General features: G+C 39.6%; 1 protein-coding gene across 2 annotated transcripts; it reads left to right on the forward strand.

Annotated features, from left to right (window-relative positions):
* The first annotated feature begins 23 nt into the window (after positions 1 to 23).
* On the forward strand, positions 24 to 16000 carry LOC122216653 (protein FAM170A-like). 2 transcript variants are annotated; one of them, XM_042933761.1, is made up of 8 exons: positions 24 to 38; positions 1170 to 1288; positions 3092 to 3226; positions 5422 to 5562; positions 10208 to 10345; positions 11347 to 11496; positions 12506 to 13542; positions 14568 to 16000. In XM_042933761.1, exons 2-7 carry the CDS (start codon positions 1219 to 1221, stop codon positions 13189 to 13191), a joined length of 1320 nt encoding a protein of 439 aa, XP_042789695.1. In that variant the 5' UTR covers positions 24 to 38; positions 1170 to 1218; the 3' UTR covers positions 13192 to 13542; positions 14568 to 16000. The 2 variants fall into 2 exon arrangements, with proteins under 2 accessions (XP_042789695.1, XP_042789684.1); XM_042933750.1 differs by lacking the exon at positions 24 to 38 and having other exon boundaries at positions 1080 to 1288.
* Positions 16001 to 18339: the final 2339 nt, after the last annotated feature.

Consider the following 18339-nt stretch of genomic DNA (forward strand, 5'->3'; position numbering starts at 1 on the left):
GCCATAGATTATGGCCTGGTTTTAGTCCAGCTGCTGAGGTGGAAGTAAATACAGATTGCCCCTAAGGGAGGGGGTGTATGCAGTGGTAGATGGGAGATAGGATGGAGCTAACCACAGAGTTCAAACCCTATACAGAGCCCCGCTCCTTCCAGAGGACATAGACTGGGGCCTGGAACAGTAGCCTGTAGAATGAGACCTTCATGCTTGAGAACAAGCTTCATTATGTGGTCCAGGGAATGTAAATGTAATCCAAGGGCTTAACTTTCCCCAAATCTCTTGGGAAATAATTAGAAAAAAGAGTAGCAAAAGAGACAACAGCTTGTTGTCAAAATACATAAGACTATTCCCGGGAGTGGGGAATGTCAATATATTTTAGGGTTGTATAGGATTATGAGATGTCCTCAACTGCATATGTATATACCAACATATACCTTACATATAACCATTTCACATAAGTTAAATAGTACTGCTAATAAGATCTAATGTCAACTCTTTTCTACCATTCAGACCTAGTTCTCTCAGGTACGATTTAAAAAAATTTTTTTTTTCAATGTTTTTTATTTTATTTTTGGGACAGAGAGAGACAGAGCATGAACGGGGGAGGGGCAGAGAGAGAGGGAGACACAGAATCGGAAACAGGCTCCAGGCTCCGAGCCATCAGCCCAGAGCCCGACGCGGGGCTCGAACTCACGGACCGTGAGATCGTGACCTGGCTGAAGTCGGAGGCTTAACCGACTGCGCCACCCAGGCGCCCCTCTCAGGTACGATTTTAATATCTTCTACATGGGGAGATTTAGTAATGCGGTTACTGTAGATACATAAAAGAATGTTCTTTGTTTGATCCAAGTCATGTGTAGTTTTGATATCATGTGCAAAGTTCACAAATTCAAGTCACTGATGGGGTTTCCACTGGGGGGAAAGCAGTTGCTCTAGTCAGTGGGTCATGGCACTCCTTCTGTCCTGTGAGTACCAGCTGTGTCCCTGGGGTGCACTGATGTAACGCATAGGTCACAGAATTCTGATGCTGACTTGCATCATAATAGTCCTGATGGTGTTCTGAGCACTGGTCAAGACAGTGATTTAGTGAGAGGTAACTACTCAAGTGAGTTGTTGTTCTTGAATGTACTGATTTGATTCTCTGTTATTTTCCACTGACTCTCTGAAAGCAGAGTTTCAGGGAGAAAGGTATTGATTTGAGTCACTCTGAAGAGGTGAACCATGAAGCAGAAACAAAAAAGGAAACATCTGGAAAGTACATACTTTCCCGAAACTTCCAAGAAGTCAAGAGGTATGTGTTAAGCATCTTCTCTGAGCATAGGATACCATGGAATTGCCTCTTAAAAAAAAAAAAAAAAAAGGAGAAGGGTACCTGGGTGGCTCAGTCAGTTAAGTGTCCAACTCTTGATTTTGGCTCATGTCATGATCTCACAGTTCATGAGTTAAAGCCCCACATTGAGCTCAGTGCTGAGGCTTCTTGGGATTCTCTCCCTCTCCCTCTCTCTCAAAATAAATAAACTTAAAAAAATAGGGAGAGAGTATCCCTAGCTGTGGCAAGGGAGAGGAGGAGGGATGGGTAGGAGAGGGATGTGTATATGCTGGTTTTTCTGAGGCCACAGGTCATCTGAGAGTAAAGAGAAAGTTCAAATGGCCAAGTCCTTGTCTCTGCAGCTTAAGATCTGTACTGTTTATACCATGTCACTCACTGTGTCACAGGCGTAGTGGTTGAGTAGTACAGTTTTACTTAAAATATCATATTTTCCTTTGATTTTTGCCTAAGAGCATTGGGTAAGTATATGATGTTATTATGAGTCTTCTAATAGTCCTTTCTTCTGTTAATGAAAAAGAAAATGTGGCTCATAAAAGTGAGAAAAAAATTAAAACATTTAAAACTGGTTGTAGAGGGATGAGAATTTAAAGTCATAATTTATTTATTCAGAAGCAAAAAAGAATTGTTTTCCTTCAGACTATGAAAATGTAAATGTGGGGCTCCTATGTGAAATGCAAGAAAAAGGCAGAATACACATACATACCACTGTTTAGCCGTAATGGTTGAACTGAGGAGAAAGTTTGTGGTTTTCTCCTGAAAAAAAAAAAAAATGGGAAACTGAAATAATTCTGGTTACCATGGAGATTAACAGTAAACAAGTAACTTCTATAAGGAAAAACCATTGTTCAAGGGAGTGGGGGTGGGGGACAGTTGAGAGCCAACCCCAAAGTTCCAAGTGGCAGTTGTTACTCCTGAAGAGAACTTGGCACTTCCAACAAAGTTTGGGGTTTCTGGGGAGAGAGGGCTAGAAAGTGAGTCATGTCTACCTACAATAAAATGAGTGCATGTTGAGAGATGTTATTAAGTGTAAACTATGAAAGCTGTAAAATATGCACTCACTACCATGTGTTCACATATACGCACATGTAGAATGTAAATAAGCCAGGAAAATGTAGATACTAATATCACATATGCTTAGTATGTACTATGTGCTATGTACTAGGTCCATTTATTTGCCCCTCAAGAACACGTTACATCTCTACTTTGGCCTTTGTAACTCATACACAAACGCATCTATTTCTTACTTATTTAATAATTCAGGGTATATGAGGAGGAGTGGGTCAAGCCTCCTGGGCTGATGGAAACTTTGCTATCATTAACATGCAGTTTTCCAATAGACCCTGGGTTATCAACATGCTCATCAGCTAGAAAAGGAAAGAGCTCAGAGAGACACAGAGGAGGTCTTTATGATTCTGGTTGGAAGTGGCACATGCCATTTCCACTCATTTCTATTGTGAAAAACATAATCACGTGGTCAGAACTACCACAAGAGAAGTTGACAAATATAATTTAGTAGTATGTCCAGGTCGAAAGGAGACAGCTTACAGTCTCTGCTCCATTTACAAAGAGTGCCCTTATATAAACCCAACCAATCATGATATAAATACAATAAATGAGCTATATTTTGCTATCCATGAAAATGGAGTCCATGTTTGTTCACAAAACATGTCACATGGTCGACTCTTCTTGTTTGTTTAATGGATGGATAAATGTACAAACAGCAAACATGGACTACATCTCTATTATTTTCATGTAATTTCTCAGCATATATGAATTTAAAAGTTCTGCATCATGGACACAAGGGAATGACCCCAACTCAAGACCAGATAGCAACGGGAGATTCTTCCTCTTCAGATTACTTCTCCTGCATCTCTTCAGAAAACATGTTTGCTGGTGCTGGTAAGGAGAGTGTATTGAATAAATTGGGATCTAGGCTGAGGCCAGAGATAAACTGGGTGATTCTGCCCATTAGTTGATACAAGGCTCCCTAGTACAGAAACAGACTCACAATGTGTCTTCATCTTCTTCCATGATCAACTGTGGAAGCCATCAGTTGGAAGAGAAAAATACTTAAGAGGATTAGAATAAGCCCCAAAAGATCAGTGGAGAGTGGTGTTTTATTTGAGGAAATGGTGGGAGAGTGTTGGGTATGAGAATTTTACTAGAGAAACGTGGAAGAGAATGTCAGTATGAGCCAGCAAAGCATATATGTTATCAGGAAGGTGTGAAATTACTCAAAGCTTGAAATGGACCAAAAGAGGTAGGATCCTTGAGATCTGGACTTGAGGTAGACTTTAGAGACATCCAGTCTAAGACCCGTCCCTTTCATGTATTTTTATAGCCAGTGTTCTCACACTTATCACCATATACACTTTTCGCACTCCTTATTCCCATCATTGATTTCTTTATAATCTTCCATATGTGTCTAAATTCTCTGTGCCATATTTTTGTCCCTACCATACAAACAGTGGTAATTTCTCTGACTTCCAGAACCCTAGATTAGTTATCCCTGTTTTTTTTTTATTTCATTTATTTTTTTTTATTTCATTTAAATAGTAGTACACAATTTATAGTTTGTGTCTGATTCCTTTAACTCATCATATCTGTGAAATTTATGTTCTGTGTGTCAGATACATACACACACACACACACATATATATATATATGTACACATATATATATATATGTGTACATATATATATATACACATATATATATATACACACACACACAAACACATATTTTATGAATATAAATAATTTATTGATTATATTTTTCTGAGTATTTGGGTTGTTTTTAATATGGGGCTATTCTAAAAAGTGATGTTTGAATATTCTATTACATGCATTTTGCTATCTGACATATTTCTGTTTGGAGAATGCTTGAGTTAAATTGTTAGCTGGTAGTTTTCAGATTTTATCTTAATCTCTTAGACATGAGTCTTTTATGCCTTTATTTTCTTATGCAGTCACATATCACTGTACACTTAACCTTCCACATCGTCCTCTGTACCCCCATTTAATTTGGATCTTCACATAGTCTCAAAGCCTCATATATTCTTTCTCTTACAATTTTGATTTTTACACCTTCTAATGTTCTTTCATTATTTCTTTAGATTTCACAAATCAACTAATGCGGTGAGTCTTAAAGAGAATATTCCTAATCATTACCTTATACATCTGAATCATAACAGCATATACACACTCAAACATGTAATCATGGGACATGCAATCTACACACATAGATATTAGCTGAACTGAAACAGACACGAAGCATACCTACTGTTCTCACTCACGCAAAATTTACCCCGTATTCAGATTCACAAACACCAAATCAATCATATATTAAGCATCAGTCCTGTCTTAAGCAACATGTTAGGAGCTTATACACACAAATCACATTGCATCCATCACAACAGTTTGCTACAACATGTGCATTATACACATAGCAGACACATCCATAAGGGATGATCGTGTTTTTTTTTTTTTTTTTTTTAATGTTTATTTATTTTAGAGAGACAGAGCACAAGTCAGGGAGAGGCAGAGAGAGAGGGAAACACAGAATTAGAAGTAGGCTCTAGGCTCTGAGCTGTTAGCACAGAACCTGATGCAGGGCTCGAACTCACAAACTGTGAGATCATGACCTAAGCCGAAGTTGGATGCATAACTGACTGAGCCACCAAGGCGCCCCAGAGGAACGATCATAATCTTAAACTATTAGTGAGCAGTGAGCTTGGTTAACTTGGAAACAGAGACACTGGTATAATAATAAAAAATATGTTCTTCAAAAATAAAAATGCATCAATTGTTTCATTTGAGGTTATAAATCTCTAGGATATTGAATGTGGAGGGTCAAAGAGTATCAAATGTAAAGGAAAGCAAATGGTACCAAAAATCCTAACCAGGGTGAATGGATATGAGGAGCCATAGTAGCAAGATCCAGATAGAAGAATGGAATGCTGAAGTACTGTTCAGGACAAAATAAGTATTTCCCCAGGAGGGTGCTGGCAGTGGGGAGAGTAGGTTAGGGAGAAGACAGTAGGAGGGGAACAGAATGGAACCAACTATTTTTATGACTTTGATTTCATTTTCTAGGAATCCCAAAGTCACACAAGTATGATCCACCACCTGAGTACTCTTTGGAAGACAGTACTCTGGTCTCTGAGGCAAAAGATGGACACTCTGCATTGAAATACTTCTCCTATAACTCCTCCTTTCACCGTCACCCTTATGTTGGTAAGGAGAAAGAAAGGGCATTTAAAGTGTAGGCAGATCAGGGCAGTGGGAGTCTGAACAGACCTGTAGACGTCCAGCTCAGCATCTCTGCTCAGCCACTGGGGGAAAGGTACACATTGGGTCCAGTTATCATATTCTCCTCCTCTCTTATTTGGGAGTCTAGGTCTCTGTTTTTTAACCTCAATAGGAATTCATTATATATAAACACTTTTCACTCGTAGGGGGTAGGAAGGTACTCTGTGCATTCATTTTGAGACAAACATCATTTATTGAGGGAAGAAGTAGAATCAAAGACACAGTATCCACAATTGCTGTGGTATCCATTAAGCCTACAAGTTAAGAATTAATATAAAATTAAACCATAGCTTGTAGCACTCTAGTAATACATGACCAGAGAAAATATAAAAGAGCCCTGCATCATTAGTTATCTATGTTAAAGAGTCCTATAGGTAATGAATTGCTGAACTTGAGCTCACAATCGAAAACTACAAAATATATACCTTCAAGGTAGATTCTGCAAACACCGTGAACACCAAGTTTTAGCTTCAAAGTTCACTTAATTTAATAGTGCTTTAGGGGTGGTAAATAATGTTTAAAACTATTAAAGATGTAAAAACTGAAAACACTATCAAGAAAGAAGTTTTTTTAAAAAAGTGGTAGTTTTAGAAATGAGAAATAACATTTTAGAAATTATAAAAAATGTGGGATGAATTAAACATCACATTTGACACAAATGAAAAGAAAATTTGTGACCCAGAGGATATAGCCAAGGAATTACCTACAAATAGAAATCAGAGAGATAAATAGATGGGAAGTGTGAGAGAGAGAGAGATTACAATAAATGAGGACAAAATGTGATAGTATGACATATCAAACCGAGGTTCATGAAGAGTAATATGAAGAAAGTAAGACAACATAAAGAGATAATGGTCAAGATTTTTTTCAGAAATGATGGAAGATACAAATCCTTAGAATCAGGAAACATTATTAGGAAGCTTATCACAGGAAAGGCAAAAATAAATCCAAACCTGAGTATACTAAAACAAACATTCACAACCTCAATAACAAAGACCTTAAAGCAACTAGAGAGAAGCACACAATACTTCAAAAGAATGGTGATTTGTCAGGCAGTGTACATCTCAGCAGCGATTGTCAACACTGGAAGACAGTGTAAAACTATGTGCTGAAGGAAAAGAACAGTCATATCATAAAGAATAAGGATGAAATAAAGACATTCTTCAGGTAAAAAGTGTAAAAAATAAAATATAAAAAAGTTACAAGCACAGAATCTATTCAGAAAGATGGAATGGAACACAGGAACAAAAGGTGAGCTGAGGAGTTGGTAAGTCTGTGATTGAATGTAAATAGGCTTGATGATTAATACACCCAGACTGGTAATCATGAATTCAGAGATGGTCAACAAAACGGGTATACCTGAAGTATTAGATGATAGTCACATGTAACATGACTGGGAGTTCAAGTATTCGAAGCTGCGTATTTTGCACAGAGTGGGCAGCACCATTGACTCACATAAGTAACTCGCCCTCAGAAAAGAAAGGAAATTGGGTAAATAGAGCCTGCCCATTTTGAAAGCTCCCAGTGAATATGGCAGTGCTTAGTTTAAGGTAATATATTTGTTATCAGCTATCAAATGCTATAACATTATGACAAATCTAGTGGATTAAAGACAACAACACTTTATCCTCTTATTATAGAGGTCAGAAGTCTAAAATATGTCATATAGATCCACCCATCTAATCCAAAATAATCTTTCTACTTCAAGGTCCTTAATTTAATAACATTTGTCAAGTCCCTTGGGCCTTATAAGGTAACATTACAGGTTCTGGGGATAGGTTATGGGCATCTTTGGCTAAGGTATTATTCAGCCTGTAACCACTAAAATGAAAATGTGTTACACGCAAAGACATGTGAATAGGTTAACAACGAAAATGAAAATGTGTTACACGCAATGGCAGATGTAGAGTCAAGTAAACAAATATTTAAATATATTGACTACACTCTGTCATAGCACAGTTCCCGGACACACTGTAGGGGTCTCCATGAAGACAATATACATCTATCTACCTAACCAACAACAGTTGGGAACATTTTTAAAAAAAATTTTGAGTACTTATATTCTGGAGCTTTGGCCAGAAAAAAGACTCTATTCTCCATGCAGTATTCTCCATACGTGGCACACGTATGTCTGAGTTAGAAACCCAAATGAACTGAGTGTATGAATGATTGGATATATCTCTTTAATTTGGATGCACTTTAACAGAAATCTTAAACAAGCAAAAGGAAACTACACCGATTGGTCCTATTCCCAGGCACAAAGAAAACAATGTCATTTTCTCAAACTGTTCATTCTCTGTCTCTGACAATAAGAATACTCGTAAGTAGAGATGTCTGGACTGGAGGTAGGGAGTGGCAGAGAAAGTAAGCACGGCGTTTGCTGTCTACAAACTGGTATCAGCTGATCCAAGTCTATGTCTGGACTACAGTGAGAATGCAAGGTGTCTTCCCCCTTGGGGGATACTCATTTGCAGCCATATAAAATAAAACTGAGAGATTCGAGGGAAATCTCAAAAAGGACAAATAGCCCAAAGTGCAAGGATATCAAAACAGAACCGTGTTTGCAAAGATGGAGGCTAAGGAAATGTCAGACATCTCTGAGAAATGGCAAGATAAACTCAGTCTGAACCTGGGAAGATGAACTCGGTTGGTCATAATGTGGGCAGAGTTCTGACAACCAGTGTGAAATGGGCCAGCAAGGACCAGAGAGAGTATCTAAGGAGGAACCACTAGATTTTCCTTTTTTTCTTTGAGAGGAGTAAACTCCTTAGCATATGTCCTCTAACGGGTGAAGATGGGACAGAGATTTGAAAAGAATCCTTAAATTTTATCTCTAACAACCTCCTACCCCCGTAAACACACAGGAATCTTTATTCCATGACACCCACAGCTAGACTCATCACCGTGTGCCCTCACATTTACATGTATTAACACTCTTCCTTTCATTCCCCATTCTCTGCTCCCAATTGTTTACACTCCCAGACACTCTCATAAGCTCAGATCCTCACATAGTAAGGAGGATACAAATGCTCATTTTGCAGCATTTGTATTCTTCACGTTTGCTTTCTCTAACCTCATTCCTTAGATACTGTAATCTCTAACTCACACAGATAATCTCACTCTTGTAGAACTTCGTATTGCACAGTAATGCATGAAGCCAACACAATCATATACCATCTTCTAAAACTTTTCTGTTCCTAGTCCCTTGGGTTCCTCATGCAATTCCACAATCTGGGAGCTCATATGAGGTCTCCCATGTATCCTTCACATGGTTAGTCTTCCAACACTTTCTCAGTGTCACCAGATCTCACAGAATCACCCAGGTTCATATAGTCTGTCATAAACCAACAGATATTATGTAACTACTTGAACTTCAATAGTATATGACACACAGATCACTCATGATACAGGGAAGATGTACTGGCTGTACCTATACAGAATTATGCTGCATATCACCCAACACATCATACTCAACGCCACCTTCACATTCAATGTCCGTGTCACCCCTACACCGTCTACATAAAATTATTGAAGAAACCTGACAGACACATGCACATATCAGACTGTACTCATCAAACCTGGTACACATACGAACTCTCTGAAAGATATACCACCTCCACTGACTTGTCTCATCCTTACACCAACATGACCTACCAGTCATCCAAGAGACAAAATAGACGTATTTTGTGAAGTAAAAATTGGGGTCCAGGCTTAACTGAAGTTTTTAAACATAAGAGACTTAATCCTGAGTTACTTTATTAGGAACAAAAATTCACCTCTTACTGAAAGTCCATGGAAATGTAGGAGGAAGGAAAACAAACTGGCGATATCCATGATGTGTTTAAAGTCATGGTAGAGATAGAGGTGATCCAAGAAATATGCATATTTTAGTAGGAAAATAACCAACAACATAGAATTTACCTGTAGATTGGGAAGATTTAAAGGTAGGGTATGAGTTTGGTAAGTATAGGAGCAAAAATTGATCAGAACAATGTGTGGGGCATGTGAGAAAAGTGACACCAGTGACAGGGCCAAATGAGGGCTGAACCATTTAGCAGTCAGTAGCTGTTGACAGGGGAGCTGTGTCCATTGTTGAGAGGTGTGGTCTGAAGTCCACCTTGGGGTTCCTACTGGAGTCTCCAGGTCCTGCATTGCATACCTGTTCAGCAGGGCCCTCATGTGAGGTTCCACAAGAGTAGATAACCTGGAAGGGGAGGATAAGGACCAGCAGTGGAAGTCAGTCAATTCTTTCCTGTAAATTCTAAACCTACCATGAAGCAGCAGGACTTATATATCATAAACCACAACTGTCAAACTGAGACCTTTACCTTATCATGTACCTGGAAAGAATTTGAGCTTGGATACACTCCAGAAAACAACATAGGGCACTCATAGTTCATCAGATACTTCATTCCAACAAATATTTTTATATACCTTGATTTTAGGACTTTGAACAGAAACTAGACTATAATCTTCATGAAGATAAGTGCCATGTGTGTGATTCTTTGTGGTATTTCTTGAATGTTTAGTGGAAGCAAAAAAAATATCTGATTTTCCTTCTCTTCCCCAGAGGTCTTAAAATCAGGTGAAGAAGACTCTTCACATTCTGGACCCTCTAGGTTGGTCCAGTTCCACAACCAGATGGCAAAGGTTTCAGACTCAGAACAGATCTTCGGTGTCCCTTCTCCAGACAGGCCCATTCACAGTGGTATGTGATGGGGGAGAGGAGGGGCTGAGGGGGATTCAGGCATGGTGGTGAGGCAGCGTGTTAGTCAAAAATTAGAATTGAGCTCCTTTGCTCAGCAATGTCCATAGATGACCTCTTCTCTCAAGGACTGCCCAGGGTCTCTGTTTATAATTGTTAGGCAGAATATACCATTTCAGCATCCCTGTCTTCTTTGGAAGAAGCCCTTAATGGATCTGAATGGGAAGATTAAAAATCTAAGAGAAATGTAGAAATACATTTCCAGAAGAGGAGTCTGTGAAGTCTTAATTTGACCATCTCCAGCACCAGAGTTCCGAGGGAATCTTGAAAATCGATTTTATCTGTATATATACATATCTTTGTATCTATGTTTCTCTCTGTCTCCCTCCCTCCCTCTCTCTGTCTCTCTCTCTCTCCATCCATCCATCCATCATCTGTCTATCCTCACTATATGTGTGTGTAGATAGATATATATCCATATGTAAGTAGATGTAGATGCAGAGGTCTTCATACAACTTGTACCCCACATTCCCTAATTACACAATTTCCCATGAGGAAAATCAAGCTATTAATATCCAACTTAAGTGACTGCATACTGTTTTCCAGGAATAGTTCTTTCTAAGTGTTCAGTATTCTCTACACATCTCCAGAAATATCACATACGAGGTACTAAATATCATGGGCGTCCACCATAAACACAATTTTAATAATTATTATTTACTTATATCTTAGAGTAAGTGAAGTTTTCAAAGGCCAACGCACCTTAGAGTTTTTGGGTTTCAAATGAGAAAGTCACCTTCATTTTAATGAGAGCAAGTCTCACGTTTGGTAATGATGTGTGGCTTCTAATGTCCACTCAATGTGTGTCTTTTGAATTGACAAACTCTGGAAAATGCCACATCTCAATGTTTTGTTTGGTTTTGTTTGTTTTAATGACTCCACAAAATGCCACCTCAATGTTTTGGGTTTTTTGTGTGTTTCTTCGTGTTTATTCCATTCTCCAGAAGTCACGAAAGGTGAAGAGGATGTCCCTCCTGCTGAGTCATGTGTAGTGGTCCCTGCCTGCAATCAGGCAGCAGAAGAAAAGTCCTCTGTCTCAGAATACTTTTCCTGTGTTTCCTCTGTACGCAAGCTCGTTCCTGTTGATGAGTGTGGTAAGAAAAACAAACAGGTGGGGTCTGAGTATGGAGAGGAGGTAAAACTGAGCTGCTTGGCCCAAGCCCTACTTATTTAGTCTCCCCTCAAAAGCAGAAAAGGGTTTCAGGGTGGAGGCATTGGGCTGAAGCCTCTGCAGAGGAACAGAGAGAGTCAGTGTCCCTTCAAAGATAAGACACCGCTCCTCATATGAACACTGGGATGGGTCATGTAGAGCACAGTGTCGGTGTGGGCAGTTCATCGGAACCTTCCCCCTCAGAGGAGCATGAATTCATATGCTCACACACACTCACTCATCTGTATTCCTTCCTACCAGGTATGGTGCCATTTCTCCTTCCTTTTACTTTTTCTACCAAACTTACCTGCCTTCATTCCTCATTAACCTTCCTGTGTTCTAGTAACATGGTGTAGGTATGCCCCGGTACCTTCATTCCGACTCACCCACTTACACACTAATCCCGTAAGCAATTTATGTTGCCTCACACAGATAACTTGTTTCAACTCCCTCATGCTAAGCCAAACTGCAGAAAATTCATAGACCCTGGAGGGAATGCACTTTCATATACTGCCTTTCTAATCTATATGCCACTTGACCCACAAAGACTTCGGCCCCTCATGGAGCCACACATTCTGAGAGCTCAGGTCACTTCTGCTAACACTCGATGTCATATCGACTCGCAGCAAGAATAGGCAGCGCTCCTGCACTTGTTCACATTTAACGCACATGCGCACATTCATCCGCCGTCGCCTTTTACCAGTATCGAAAACACTCACCAGAGATGTCCCCAGACACACATACAACTCCGCTACACACACCACACCCTCATTTCTCCAGTTATACCAGGTGCACCTCAAGTAAAACATACCACTCCCAGAATTCTGCAGTGTAACATGTACATATGCTTCTGCTTCACATTTCTGCATAGGAATATTCTCCTGGCCATATTAAGTCCTCCAGACATCACATACTTATTCTACTTGTTTTATGTTTGGAATTTTCTTTCCTAGGAATCCATCAATTACATCAAGATGTTTCTTGTCTTGGATACCAGTTGGAGACTTCCTCCCCCTTTCCACACGTCTCCTTCCCATTCCATTTTGTCAGTGATACTAAGTCCTCTTTTACCTCAGAAGACATGAAAGAGGAAAGGCTCATGACAATTTACTATATGCGTGTCCAGATGAAAAGGGGAGTGGCTGTCTTATGTGACACAGAGGAAGGACTGGAGCCTCCCTCAAAGAAGACAAGAATACAAAAAATGACCTTTATTGAAAAGAGCCCTACAGAAGCCACCCTCTCTTATGTGGGTACGAAGGAACTCCTGACTGACAGTGAGTCCAGCTGGAACAACAAAGACCAAGAGGAACAGGAGGAGGTTGAGAGTCCAGCAGAACCTCCAGCTGTAGATGAGTGTTCCAGGGCCAAGACGCCCGAATGGCTGGTGTCCCAGGATAGTGGTGTCAGGTGCATGGGCTGCTGCCGGGTCTTCCCCACCTTAGAGGTCCTCCAGCAGCACGTGCAGCATGGGATCAGTGAGGGCTTTAGCTGCCGTACTTTCCATCTTACCTTGACTTGGCTGAAGAGCAAGAAGAGCAGGATAGAGAAGAAGAGGAGGAAGAGGAATAAAGTCAGGAAGATAATGTACCAATGCCAGAAAGGAAAGCGTTTTGGCATGAAATCTTCACGCAAATAAACAGACTACTTTTCAGCCCCTAAAAGAGAGGAAGTAGAGTAGGCCATACTCTACTGAGGGGGCTTCATCTTCTCTAAACAGCCCTAATACCCACTGTTGTTTATTTACACCCACCCCCACCCTCACCACTATCACCACACCACCCATAGGAGCAGAGAACCATTTTCACTTTTACCCACTCCTCTCCCAAGAAGGAGGAAGAAGAAGGAAGGTCACACCTTGTGGAACAGCAAGATGTTCTTGAGCCAACGAAAGAACAGTGAACACCAGTATATCATCGCCACCATTACAGTTGGGAAAAAAAAGACTCACTGGAAGGTGGCAACTTCTAGGGGCCAAATTATAGAAGAGGTGAGGACCCTTGGGGTAAGAGAGCACCTCAAGGGTATTTGGGATTCAGGGTTCTGAGAAAAGGTGGCAGCCAGCAGAGATGCCTCCTGAGGTTCTCCAGTAACTGTGATGATGAATTTCCTTCAGAAGAATATAGACTTGAAAGTGGAATTAATTAGTGAGAATGCTTCCTTTTTATGCCCTTTAAGGAGACAGGAGTAAAGACAGACCAGTCTGGTAGTTCAGTAGGGCAGAGAAGCCTGGGCCCATCATTCCTAGGTAAACCAAATGTCTTGGGAGTCACATCCACCCTAAATATATTCCTGGGCCTGCCTCCCTTTCAAGAGGCACAGGGCTTAGCAGGGACAAACATTGTCTCCTGGAGGAAGGGTTGGTACACAGGCCAGTCTTCCTAGGTGTGAGTGAGATCTCAGATGTCATATTGTGAGTTGCATACCCTGAGGAATCTGCTGGGGAGTTACAACCACTTGAGAGAAACAACCAATGGAATCCTTTTTTTGTTTTTTTGTTGTTGTTGTTGTTGTTGTTGTTTTATCCCCTTTGGTATATACTATTTGCCTGTAGTTCTGGTTGCTTTCTCTCAAGTGTCAGATGCAACTGGAGGAGGAGAGGGATCGAGGGTACCCTTCTGCCAAGGATCCTTTCTGGAAGCTTTTAATGTGTTGCTTCCTGGAGGATCCTCATATTCTTTTATGAAAGTGCAAAGTCCCCACATCTTATTCTTTATTTTTGTTACAGCATCAAGTGCCTTGTTCTAAGGGATCTGTAGAGGGGTTAAACATGGATGAAACTACAAAGACATTGCAAAGCCAGCTTCACACTACAACGAATGGGTGTATGTCTTTTTAGTTAATGGGACGAAGGAAGGGCTCATTTTCCATGCTCCAGAAATCAGTTAGACTGTAGCCCGGGAATGGCCCCAAATTTTCTGAATAATGTAGAGTGACTGAGGACTTATCACTAAAATAAGAAAAGCTGCCTTCCTCACTGAAGGGACCCTCTTCTCTGTTTTGGTTTTTTCACAGCAACACAGACCCATGGCCCAAAGATTTCAAGTGATGGTATCCAGTACCTTCCTACAGTCTGATGGGAGCACAAAAGTTCTCGTGAGCCCCATAGCAGGGAGGGCTGGCTGTAGATGGATGTCCCTGATCCTTTGCAGCTGCTCCCAAGTTACCCTGGTAAAATGTGGTGCCCGTGTCTGGAGAAAATATCCACATGGACCTGTGAGGAGCCCGAGGAACACCAGGAATACTGTGCACTCAGGAGATCTGCAAGACAACTTTCCTGCCCCTGCCAGCCCACCTCACCCCTCCAGGAGTTCGATGCCATTGCAGACATCTGCAAGGTTGCCTTGTGGAGAAGAGGGCGATATCCCTAGAGAGATCTTAGTACTGTGGAAAGCACATTTCTCATACCTAGACCTTTCACCGGTGCAACAGAAGGTTGATGAGGACTTGGCAGGACTCCAGGAAGGAGATTGCTAACTTGACAGAAGGTTTAAAAGGATATGTCAATTTCCTTCCCAGTCTCAGTTCTACTTGTAGCTTCTCAGGTCCCTTTCATTTAGTGGAGGCTTGACCACCTGGCTTGTAGTCTTATTCTCCAGCCCAGCTGTCACTCTTCAACCCACCAAATGTATTCCCCTCCTCCATACCTTCTACCCAGAATACGTGTAGCAGAGCATGAACACTGACGGATACAGATGGTACAGATTGTCATCCATACCTTTTCACCCACACATTCCCACCAACGTAGTCTTTGTTAACAACTTGACTTATTTTTCGATATCTTTTTCTTTAAACGCACATATACCTTTCCCCTACATTTCTCTAACATGCTCACCCACACAGTTATTTGCCTGGGGAGCCATTCTTATCATTGAGACAGGAAAAGCTAGTGTACAGACGAAACCAAAAGTAAAGAAAACCCACTCCTTGGCTTTCATGAGCTCGTGCACGTGTAGGTGTACACACACTTCTTACACGGTCAAAGTAGGAAGGATGGAACGTATGACAAACATCAGAGACGATCAAGTATATGTACCCAAGGGTGTCCCAAAAGTCATAGCACACTTTCAAGCTTAATCATTTTAGAAACCTAAAAGCTACCAATTTTTGAACAATATAATTTGCATGTTGAATTATTTGCATGTCACTTAACACTGTAATTATACATTTTCAAAGATAAATTGTAATTTTTCTTTGTCATCTGCCATCTTCAGTCAGAGGGACAGATACACACAAAAAAAATGTTTTTAAAGCATTACAGTTCACAAAGCTATATAAGGGAAATTAAAATAGTTCAACTTTCAGATGGTGGTGTTTATAATTTGTAGCTTTTGCATTTCTGGTATTACTAAAGCTTAAAACTGACCTATGGCATTTGGGACACCTATATGTATATATACAGTATATCCAGGTGTGTGTGTATATATATAGATACGTATGTGTTTGTATGCATATATATATCATATATATACACATCTCTTCTATATATGTGTATATATCATATATATATATATGATATATATATATATATATATATATATATATATCATATATATATGATTATCTTGAAACTATTTTTATGTCTATTGCCCCTATGGATATGTACATATAAGAAGTGTGTGTGTACCCGTGTGTCATAGAAGGGGTGGATTATAGTTGCTTTTGCTTTCATCTGTGTAATTCTTTTTCCTGCTTCCTTTGATAAGAAGCTCTACTTTCTGGCCACAAATATATGGGCAAGTAAGTCAGACTAATGAAGTGAAGTCCTTACTTCGCTACTTGGCTTCCATGATTCACCCTGGGAATAATCATCAGTCTGGGTTGTACTGATAGCTTGGAAAATTAAAATAGAGGAGCTGGAGACTGGGGCAATTGGTGGGGAGTTATCCTTTGTCTGCAACTCAAGGTCTATGAGCCTCTAAGACTGGACACGCTTCAATTCCTCCTTTTTAGAAGACCTGGCTGTTTTAACTATTAGTTTAATATGCTAAGCACCCCCACTAACCACTTCAATAAATTCTTGTTTTGTTTCCATTATCCTGAGTCAATTACTTTTGTTTGTTACCTAATGTCCCTTAATTGATGCAAATCAACTTTAACATAATTTCTTCCATTATAATAGTTGAAATGATGTGGCCTAGAAATCAGTAATACATTATTATATTCCTCTGATTTTATACTTAAACAGTAAGAGATATGCTTATACTTAGTACGTACACTTGATTAATTAGAAAAGTGCATTACAAATATTTGGGTGTATAAACAAAATGATCAGGCTTCAAAATAGTCAAACTGGACTAGATTTCTTACTGCCACTTAACATATTTGTACACTGAGTCAGTGCTGTATTTTAAAAAAATGGAGATCATAGTACCTAAAGTAATAGTAATTGTGAGGTGAGTAAGATACAGGTAAAAGCACCCAACTTAGTTACTCACAAATAAAATTTCATACATTTTTAGTAACTATTTTCTTTACCTTTATCAGTAGTTTTATATGTCTGGGTAGGAATTTTTTTATGTATATTATTTTAGATATGCTGAGCTTCTTAAGAAATTTTAGGGTTTTTTTTTTTTAAGTTTAATGATTTATTTTTGTGAGAGAGAGCAGGGGAGGGGCACAGAGAGAGGGAGAGAATCTCAAACAGGCTCCATGCTGTCAGCATAGAGCCCAGCTTGGGGCTCGAGCCCAACTTGGGGCTCAAACCCACAGACCATGAGATCATGACCTGAGCCGAAATCAAGAATCAGCCACCCAGGCTCACCTAAAAAATCTTTTAGTTTTGATATAAATATAAACTCACAAGAAGTTGCGCAAACACTCCAAAGAGGTACCATGTACCTATCACCCTGCTTCCTTCAACATAATTGTAGCGCGTTACCAAACACAGGAAATTTAATGGAACAATACAATAAACCATCCTGTAGACCTTCCTAAGATGTCACTCTTTTTACATGCACTCATTTTTTGTATGTTTTTATATATAATTCTATGACATTTTATCCCTTGTATAGAATTATATACACATCATTGCAGTCAAGGTACAAAAATGCTCTGATACCACAAAGCACTTCTCTCAAGCTGGTCATAAAGGGCACACCCATTCTCCCTTCCCCCAACTTCTGACAGCCACCTATCTGTTCTCCATCTCTATAACTTATTTACCTCACAAATTTCATATAAATGGAATGGTACCATATGTAAATGTCAGAGATTGGCATTTCCAACTAAACAATTTTCTTAAGATCCAGCCAAAATGTCTGAATACTTTGATACTTCATTACTTTTATTGCTGAGTAGTATTCCATCGAGCTATGTAGAGCCATTTAACGTGTCAAGTGTTCAAAGGTGCTTTCACGTTTGTGGTGATTATAAAGCTTCCGTGACAAAGGTTTTTAATGTAGACGTGAGTTTTCCCCATATAAATGCCTAAGAGTGTTATTATAATAGTATAATATATGACAAATATAGATGTAAATATTTTTAAACTATTTCAGTAGATATGCAGTAGTATTTTGTGTTTTTAATTTGTGTTTCCCTATGACTAGGGATGCTGCATGTCTTTTCAGGTACTTATCATTTGCAGTCTTTCTTTTGTGGATTGTGAGTATAAGCCTTTTACCTATTTTTATTTATTTATTTTTAATTATTTATGTTTATTTATTTTGAGGAAGAGAGAGTGCGCACAAGTGAGTGGGCAAGGGGCAGACAGGCAGAGAGAATCCCAAGCAGGCTCCGTGACACGGGCTCAACCCTATAAACTGTGAGATCATGACCTAAACCAAAA

The sequence above is a fragment of the Panthera leo genome, chromosome A1, assembly GCF_018350215.1.
Source record: "Panthera leo isolate Ple1 chromosome A1, P.leo_Ple1_pat1.1, whole genome shotgun sequence".
Taxonomy (NCBI): domain Eukaryota; kingdom Metazoa; phylum Chordata; class Mammalia; order Carnivora; family Felidae; genus Panthera; species Panthera leo.